This window comes from Phaethon lepturus, unplaced genomic scaffold, assembly GCF_000687285.1.
Source record: "Phaethon lepturus isolate BGI_N335 unplaced genomic scaffold, ASM68728v1 scaffold31039, whole genome shotgun sequence".
In the NCBI taxonomy this organism is placed as follows: domain Eukaryota; kingdom Metazoa; phylum Chordata; class Aves; order Phaethontiformes; family Phaethontidae; genus Phaethon; species Phaethon lepturus.
Window position 1 is genome coordinate 1 of NW_010561782.1, and position 9,586 is coordinate 9,586.

Consider the following 9,586-nt stretch of genomic DNA (forward strand, 5'->3'; position numbering starts at 1 on the left):
GGACCGTGCCGTACCTGCAGGGACACCTGCCAGGGCCATGAGCCAGGCACCGCGTTCTGCCCATTGATGATCCTCTCGCTGTAGCACACCGAGGGGCTGATGGCAGGCACCCCGCAGCCTGCGAGGAGAGGCGGAGGGGCACGAGAGTGACCCCAAAAGCTCAGGGCTCACGCCCAGGAGCATGGCTGTGCCGGCACAGGTGGCTCCGTGTCGCTGTCCCCGGGCTTCCCTGGTCCTGCTGCACCCTGAGGACCTCCCCGCACCCATGGGCAGCACTTACCCGAGACTGTGCTGGCAAGGGCCAGGCAGGCAACTGCCCAGAGGAATGCCATCCTGGCAGGACAGGGCCGTGTTCCCAGGGCCACAAGCTTTATAGCAGCCCAGAGCCATGTGGCTCGTAGCCAGGCAGGTCAAGGTCCTCCTGGTGCCTTCTGCCAGCTGTGGGCAGTAGTGACGGGTCAAACCTGGCACCTACCTTGCCCTAAGCAACCCCCAGTGCCAGCGGCTGTGAGAACGTACTACCAAAAGGCACCTTGGGGTGCTTGGGCTATCACTGTAATGAGTTGTGTCCGTTCTCACTGCAGAGGGGGAGAGCACCGCAGGGCTATGATGGCAGGGTGCGCACATAGGGCTGCTTGTGGGCGCACAAATGGGGTAGCAGTGGCGCTGGGCATGCTGGGACAGCACCGGTCACAACTGGATATTCCCTGGGCCACCCCTTGAACGGCGTCCCTGGACTAGGTGAGTGTGTCCCACAGCCAGCTGGGGAGGGCAGACGCCTTCCCAGGCAAGTGGGAGCCATGGCCAGTGTGGAGAGCAGGGCGAGCACACCACGAGCCCCAGGGAGGACGGTGGCCACCTCCCCGAGCTGAGGCCGACCCCACCACCTGAGTGTCACCCCACAACTGCAGCTGCCAGACCCTTCGGCGCAGGGAGGGGACGTAGTGTCTCCATCACCCCTCTGCTCCTTGGGTGATGCTCGCGGGGTGGCACCGGGTGCAGGGAGCCGTCCCTGGGGTGACGCTGAGCACAGGGACGAATTCCCCCAACGTGCCTTCACCCCTGCCCTGACCCACCGGGGAGCAGAGCCTGAACGCTGGCAAGCGGTTGCAGAGCTCAGGCTTTTATTTCTGGCAGCGGTGCCACGCGAGGACAGCAGGATCAGGCCCGCCACATGGCGGGAAGTGCGGCCGAGGGTGCAGGTGCAGAGACAGGCTTTGATCCTGCTCTTTGCACGGCCCCTGAGGAGGAGATGACCAAGGGCTGGACAGCAGCAGACGATGGAGGGAGAGCCAGTGCCCAGGGCGGTGCTGCCCGTCATGGAGGAAGCTGGGCCAGGAGGATGACGACACACCAGACGCAACTGAGTTCACGCACTCCAAGAGGCTGGAGAGTCTTGGACTCCAGTCCTGACTTGGATGCTGGGCAAGAGAGCGAGGCCAGGGGTTGGGCAGGTCAGCACGAACACAGTGCTGTCCCTTCATGCTGGCAGGGACAGGGGTGACAGCACTACCCAGGGCGGCGAGACCCCCTTGCACCCTCCGCCACTGCGGCCACGAGGAGCTGGCTGAGCTGCTCCCCGCCACCCATGCAGGGCCCAGGCTGGTGGAGCAGCAACACCAGACCTCTGGGCTGAGCCAAAACACAGGAAGACCTCACGTGGCTAAAACCCTCCTGCAAGCCTGGGTCTAGCAAGGCTCCAGCCTGTCTTGGAGCTGGGGGGACAACAGTCTCCATAGCCAGGACACGCTGGCTCAGGAGGCTGTCTGGATACTTGGGGAAATCCAAATATCTCTGCAGCCCCATGGAGACACCCCAACTTGCAGACTCCTGCCCATCGCTCTGCTCCTCTTTCACCTGCAGGCAACAGGCCAGACCGGAGCAGCTCTCAATTACTGCCTCAGCAGGCCAGCAAAAATAGCTATGGGTAGGTTTTCTCCCAACCCAGGTCTCCCAGGGCTGGTGCTTGCAGGGGACAGTTGGCTGAGCGAGGCAAGACCAGAAGAGGATGGCACATATCCAGACTGTCCCCAACACAGGGCAAGGTGCTGCATGTAGGGGATGCTACGTGTCATCTCCGTTCTCCCCACGCAGCTCAGAGGTGTCCCGCGTGGTCCATACATCCGTGGGGGGAGCGGGGAGCAGGCTGCGGAGCGCTATGTCAGGCACACTTGCCCTTGCGAAGGCAGAAGGGCAGCTCCGGCGCGGGGATCAGGATGGTGCTGAAGATGGGCCGGTAGCTCTCGGGCAGGACCTGGGGGTGCTGCGCCATCATTTCCAGCACCATGTGCCGCACCTCCTTGGAGACGTCACCCCGCAGATCCAGCAAGGTGGAGATGTGCTCATCGCTGGGCAGAGAGCAAGAGGTGAGTCCGGGCGCAGCTGGCCCGCAGCACCATCCCGCACAGTGCTCGCGTCCCGCAAACCTCCCACGATCCAGAGAAGCTGAGCTGAGGCCAGGGGAGAGCTGGTACTTTGCACCAGGCAAACGTTAAAATTTGCTTGAAAATAACCCCACAAACCTTATGAATTTGGTTTTGACATTTCATGGGTTTTGGCCAATTCTGCCATTTCCAATTTGGCGTTTTGTGATTTCTCACACTTTGGCCACCAAATACGGATGGGTGAATGCCACAGCAGAACTGCTTTTCCCTTTACATCTTTGCCCGTTGGGACTTTGCAAGAACCCCTCAAACGTGGAGCATGGGAAAGAAAATCTCAGGGAGGAGGGGGAAAAAGCCCAGGTCTCTGCCTGCTCTGCAGCATAACCTGCTCCCCTGGGCAGACTTCACACCTACCCCGTCTCACGCGAGAGCAGAGCTGGGCTTCTCACCTGACGTCGGGGTACTTGGTGACAAAGCCCAGCACCTCCAGGCTGAGTAGCGCCGGGTCTTTGAGGCAGATCAGCTCCCGCAGGGCAAAGACGGCCTCCAGGCTCTGCTGGCTCCGGTCCAGACCCTGGGAAGGAGAACAACCACGTCCCAGGCCGGGCGGAGGCCGCCGCGGCGGCTGGTGAGACGCAGCCCTGTCCTCGGTGCCCTTTTAGGGGCCTGGCCCCTTGCGGCTGGTGTCTCCCCACTCAGCGTGTCCCACCGATCGGGGCCGGCTCTCCCCAAGGCGAGAGGAGGTTGTGCAGCCGCAGCGACCTGCGCTGGGCAGGGTGGATGGTCCCCCGAGTCCCTAATCCAGCCAATTCCTCCCATTTTGGCCTCACAACTGCCCGAGGGTAACAGCCACATCTTGTTCTTGGGGGCTGATGTACCCGCCCCATCTGCTGTGGGCTGGAGGGGAACGGGCGAGTGACGGACGTGAGTCCTTGCACCGACCTCGCTGGGCGATGCTCCCCTCCCGTGGCTTCCCACCGCCCTCGGGCACCACTCACCAGGCCACAGAAGAGCTCCCGGAGCTGCGTGGCGTCTTGCAGCAGGCGGTCGCAGAGCTGGCCCCGCTCCTCCTTGCTCTTGCACACCATCTTCTTCTGCATGAGCGCCCGCAGGTACTGGCTGGCCACCAGGAGCTCGCTCTCCGTCAGCAGGAGCTGGGCAGGGGAAGAGCCGTTAGCGCTGGGCATCGGACCCCAATTCCCCCGGGAAAGGGGCTGGACGCAACACCAAGCGGTGGGGACAATCTGCCGGGAAGCCCCCCTGGCCGGAGGGACAGAGCAAGTAGCTGAATTTGGGGGAAGCCCTGACCATCTCTGCGTGGCGGTGCCCTCGGGGCCACTACGGAGGATACGGGCTCTCCGGCAAACCCAGCAGGGACTGCATCCCCTGCATCCTGCACCCCACCGTGGCACCCAGCTGCCCAACCTCCTTGCCCTACAGACAAGCAGCCATTCGAAGGACATCCCACAGCAACCGTACCGTGAAGACGGGTTTCCTGACACGGGAGAAGTCCTTTGCATACTTGTCAATCACCTCCACTACGGAGGATACGGGCTCTCCGGCAAACCCAGCAGCGACTGCATCCCCTGCATCCTGCACCCCACCGTGGCACCCAGCTGCCCAACCTCCTTGCCCTACAGACAAGCAGCCATTCGAAGGACATCCCACAGCAACCGTACCGTGAAGACGGGTTTCCTGACACGGGAGAAGTCCTTTGCATACTTGTCAATCACCTCGCACATGCTGCCGACGAGCTGGCACCCGGAGAGCCACTTGCGGGAAGGCAGCTGCAGGCAGAGGGGCTGAAAGAAGCAGGAGAGCAGCGTTCGGTGCCCGGCATCGCATCCTCTTTGCCTTGCAAAGCCCCCAAGCCCCCGCTGCCAGCCAAAAGTCAACATAAAAACAGAAGAGTGGTCGAGATCAGGAAATTATGGGAATTCACTGGGGCTGCCCCTCTCTGACACCCAGAGATCCCCGTTTTGGGGCTTCATTTGGGTCATGATGCCCCACTGTGGGCAGCACCTGAGGTCTGGGCAGCAAGCTGCTCCTCACACACGTGCTTTTGGCCTGTCCTGCTGTGATTTCATTTCTAATTTCCACTCCTCTCCACTTCCCTTGCGTAGACATAACATGTTTTTGGCCGAGGGCTTTGACCTCCGCCTCCCCTGCTGTCCTTGCCTGTCTTCCTGCCTGCAGGCAGACATTCCTCCATGTCTCAGTCTCCAAGCTGCCTGCGAGCATTTCATCCTTTAGCTGCTCTTTTGTTTTCGTGGCATTCAAGCCCTAAATAGCAATGCCATTAATTATTCCAGATTTTTGGTCCAGACTCCAGGAAAGCTAAATTTGACTACGCTGGCAGGAAATGACTCGGGCAGTCGCACATGGCCTTGTATCCTCTGCACGGACATTGTCTCTCTCCTGTTGGTTTTCTGCCATGAAACAGCCTTAAAAAGGAGCACGAGCCAGCCCGGAGGTGGCTGTGGCTCCTGGTCTCTGTCGGTTAGTGGTTCGGGGGCTACAAGCCATCTGCCCCAGCGATACAGGGCGGTGCTGGCTGGCGACAGACATCGCCTGAGCTGCGGGTGGTTTATCAAATTCTGGGAGCCAGGCTGGCAGAGATGTCTGCAGGACGATAGCAGGCCACGAGGTACATGGCGACGGGGATCCTGGGCAGGAATAAACCACGCCTGGGAGTGTAGCAGTAGTGCTGTTTTACTGGGGGTGGGTTTGTCGCAGCCCTGCCAGCCTCGGGGGCTGTGGACAAACGCACCTGCAGGTCCAGGAGCAGCTCCTCCAGCAGCAGCTGGCAGGTTTTCTTCTGCGTCCTGTCTAGAGCAGCCCGGAGGGATGGAGGGACCTCTCTGTGGGCAGTGTCGGGGTGCAGGGAGGAGACAGAGGAGCTAGGAGAGAGAGAAGAAAGGAGGGTACAGGTAGCCTGGGAAGCATGGTGGGGACACTGGTCCCCAGGGGGATGGGGAGGATGTGGCTTCCTTGTGGGTAGTGAGGTTGCTACAAGACCTACAAGGCGTTGGTGCATGTTACCTGAGAGCCAGGTTGTTGTTGAGCATGGCCAGCAGGTAGGAGACGTAGTACTTGGGTATGGTACGGTCCTTCTGGTGCTCCTTCCCGCACTGCACTAGGGCTTCCCGCAGACTGCAACACAGCGAGTCAACCGTGATGGGTGGAAAGAGCCCTGGATGTCTCGTCACGAGGATCTGGAGCTGGGATGCTCCTGGGGGCATGCTGGACCTCCCGCAACCCTCCCAGCTCACTTGGCTCTTTTCAGCTCCTGCCACCAGGTTGGACAGTGACAGTTTGTTGGGTGGGGTGGGACAGTGGGACCCATTCTAGACCCCTTGGGAGAGCAGGACTTGGTGCCACCGGAGAAGCCAATGGCTCCCAAGGGCAGAGATAGTAGCCCCCAAGGGTAGACAGGCTGCTGACTTTCTGTGACCTGGATGAGCGCTGGGTGCCCCACGGCAGACCTCCACCATCAGCCTGTGGTGCTTGGCCATGGGACCCAGGGTCTGTCAGGATGGGCAGGGGTGCAAGGGGCTCCACTGACCGGCCCAGAAATGCCTCAAGCTCTTCCAAGGCCATGTTGTAGACCTTCTGCTGCAGAGAGTTGGTGATCAAGGAGGCTACCTGGATGTTCTCATTCAGCATCTGCACAGGCAGAGGAGAGTGAGGCAGGGAGGCTGCAGGCCATGGCCCCATTTTTGGGGCACAGTCGTGCCCCAGCTGCACCCATGGTGCTGAGGACCCACCTGCATGACAATGACTGGTAGGGCTGACTGGAAGAAGCCCTGATGGTCTGTCTCAGGTTCCTCTTCCCTGAACCACTCCTTGAACTCCACCTCCAGGGTCCTCTGCATCCACTCGAGCACACTAGCCTGTGGGATGGACGCCCACCATGGTCAGCCCAAGAAGTCATGTACCAACTCCCTTGAGACCCAACACATAACACAGCAGCGAGTCCTGGGCCTCATCTCACAGGCTCATGGTCTCCTGCTGCTGTCAGAGCAGACAGTGGCCCAGTGGCCATCGCTGGGTACCCGTACGCATTGCACGTGCGCCGTCCCGCTCGCTCACCTTGACTTTCACCACGTATTTCCTCTCTGTCTGATCCACAAGCTCAGGGGACATCAAAGGACCCAGAGCAGAAATGTCCACTTCTGGGAGAAGGTCAGGGTGACCCATCATCTCTGAACTGGAGGGCAGAGGTAGGACAGGGCTGGGAAGACCTGTGTTTTCCAGCAGTTCCTACCTCTCCCTCTGCCCTCCCGGTGGTCATCCCCAGGGGCTGGAGCCACTCTCCCAACCCACCCGTGTGCTGGTGGACAACCCGGCTCTCCACAACCTCCCCTGCTTTGTTGATGCTGACCTGTGGTACACACGAAGCGCCCACTCAAGGAGGAGGAAGAGTGCCTGTTTGTCCAGGTCCTCTCGAAGGATGTCCTGGAGGTGGCTGGAGAGGGCCTGGTGGTACGTGGCAGTGCAGATGCTGAGGATGTTGTAGTGAGCTGGGACACACTGGACCATCAGGTTTTTCACCACACGCAGCTCGGACACGATGTTCTTCTGCAGCGCTGCCAGGTGCCTGGCCAGCCCTGGCCCCTCAGCGTCCGTGCGGGTGGCCTGAAAGTGGGCTCCTGTGATGGTCTCCTGGAGGACGTGGTAAAACTTCTGCCTCCAGCCCTTTGGGCGGCCGGGTGGCAGGAAGGTGGCCTCTAGGAGCAAAGTATCATCTATTTTCTCCTCCCGCTCAATGATCCTTACAGCGCTGACGAAAAGAGTCGGGTCCTCGTGCACCAGCCGCAGGCTGCTGCCCACAATGTCCCACAGCTGCTTGGCCAGGCTGTCATTGAGCTCCTGCAGACCGCCAAAGTAGGACAGCACCGTTGCCTGGGCACTGGAGAGCCCACGGAGGTGCAGCTGGGAGAGGATGTCATCCCGGAGGTGCTCCATCATCATGAGCTCCGCGTGGGCCTCCAGCAGGTGCTGCCCACGGAGCAGCTGCAGGGTATGGGAAAAAACCTCGTGGACTGTGGGAGAGGGAGGAGAGATGCCAGGATTGAGTGCGGGGAGTGAAGGAGGTCGGCACCAGGGTCACGGATGCAGGTTAGCAGGGGAGATGGTGAGGGGAAGAGTCTGAGATGTGGGGCTCTGGGAAGGCAGTGGCATGTCCATCCATGGAGACTTTCCAAACCCAACTCGCAAAGCCGGAGCCACCTGCTCGAGCTTTGCTGCCAGCCCTGCATGGAGCCCAGTGTTGGACTGGAGTTGTCCCCAGTGCCTTCCAGCCCAAATCCACAAGGACCAGGCCAGTGCCTTACCCGAGAAGAGCTGGGGCAGCACCTGGACCACCGAGGCCAGCTGCACGTGCTCTGCCATCAGGGCCCGCATCTGCTGGAGGCCCTGGAAGCGGTCCGCACTGTCGAGCAGAGCCCACCGCGCAGCTCCCATGTCCTGGCAGACGTTCTGCACCTCCTGGGCCGCCGACCGCAGCTGCTCCAGCCCCGCGCTTACCCCCTCCAGGTAGGACTGGACAGTTGACTGGGGAGCAGAAGAGGATGGAGGGGTAGTGGAGAAGCTCTCCAAGGCTGGAGGAGTCATGCACCATTTGCCCCAGCCTTGCCAGGTCTCTCCTGCACTCTCCCAGCCCCACAAGGCCACGTTTGCCTCTGCCATCATGGCATCCTGCCACATCTGCCTCTGCCATCATGGCATCCTATCTCCCAGACTTTCCATGATGACCCCTGCCCATCAGACCCAAGCACACCCAGCTTCAAGAAACCCCAGAACCGCTCACTTCACCCCCTCTTGTGGGTAAACTGAGTCACAGGGACTATTGGTGGAGGTGGGAGAAGGGCATCGCTCTGCGGTGACCAAGGCAGCAGGGTGAGCAGTAACCAGATGTCTCCTTTCAGTTTTAAAAGATTGCTTTGCTTCTGCAAAATATTTGCAGGACAGAGGGCCCCCGCGTGCCCCCCAGGCCATATTAATGGCATGAAGTACCTCAGCAGCTGTATGAACCCTCCTCCAAAATGGATTTCCATCTTTTCCAAGCCCTGCAGTGGCACTGGCACATCTCCATGTCCTGTCTGCCCATCTAACTCCCGGCTCCCGGTGCCATGAAGCACTTTTACCCAGCGTCACCAGAAGCAGGTTGTTTTCTCTGAGGCCACATCACTTAAAACAAGCTGCCTCCTGGACACTTCACCCACGTTCAGGGTAGGAGAAACCATCTCCAAAATAATCAGGAGAAGGTTGGGGTGCTCAGACCGATCGGATCCTGAGGTTAATCGTTCCTTGGCTGATGCAAAAAGGGTTGCCCTGAGCAGGGAGGCACGCACGGGGACCGGGGACAGCCCTTATGGGTGCGTGTAGAGATGGTGTTTCTGCTGCAGGGCCGAGTTGGAGCTCTTTGTCTCCTCCCAGCGCTGGGGAAGGGGAGCCTTTGGTGCTGGGACGGGACAGTGCTGGGGAGCGCTGACTCCCGCACACGGGACAGGCTGAACACCCTTGGTCTTTTGTTTTGAAGGGTGGTCGGAGACATGGGAGGCTCATTTTAACACTTCAGACCCTGCCCAGGGGTAGGGCAGGGGGTGGTGAGGGACTTTACCACATCTTTTCCCCCGAACAATCTTATTTCTCCCACCAAGCGCCAGCCAAGGGACAGGATTTTGCCAGAAGTGGGGACAAAAAAGATGATGCAGAAGAGGGGACCCTGGCTGCAATCCCTGCTTGGGGAGGCAGTGAGGCTGCAGGCGTCCCACAGGGTGGGCTGTGGCAAACACCCACCTTCAGCCGGGACTGGATGGAGCTGTTCCTCTGCGTCTCTCGGCTGCGGTACTGCCCGAGCCCCTCCAGTTTCTCGGGACGGTAAAATACCCCTGAAGCCCATTTCAGAGCGGCTCCTCTCGCCAACTTCTCAGCCTTCTCCGCTTCAGGCCACTCCTCATCTGGGGATGAAGCCAGGGGTTAACGAGCACAACGAAGCCTCTCCTGGCAGGGCAGGAAGGGCCCCTGAGGCCAGAGGCAGGAAGCTGGCTGCCAGCGGACATCCAAGCACACCCAGATGTGGGAAGCCAGACAGCGCGGCAGCCAGCGGGTCCTTCCATGAGGGCCCCCCTGAGATGCCACCGCCACGGATCGGGGTTCTCACAGTGGCTGGGGGGGGGGGGGGGGGGGGCCCCGGG

The 9,586-nt window shown here is 60.6% G+C and overlaps 1 protein-coding gene across 1 annotated transcript; it reads right to left on the reverse strand.

Annotated features, from left to right (window-relative positions):
* Window positions 1-2,129: 2,129 nt before the first annotated feature.
* EXOC3L1 (exocyst complex component 3-like 1) lies at window positions 2,130-9,349 on the reverse strand (the record flags this gene model as incomplete). The annotated part of the gene is made up of 12 exons (XM_010294090.1): window positions 2,130-2,348; window positions 2,834-2,958; window positions 3,383-3,538; window positions 4,064-4,186; window positions 5,155-5,284; window positions 5,427-5,537; window positions 5,950-6,050; window positions 6,152-6,277; window positions 6,477-6,594; window positions 6,769-7,429; window positions 7,721-7,940; window positions 9,189-9,349. Coding segments are annotated over 12 exons (2,219 nt in total), but the record flags the coding sequence as incomplete, so codon positions are not given.
* Between the last annotated feature and the right edge of the window lie 237 nt (window positions 9,350-9,586).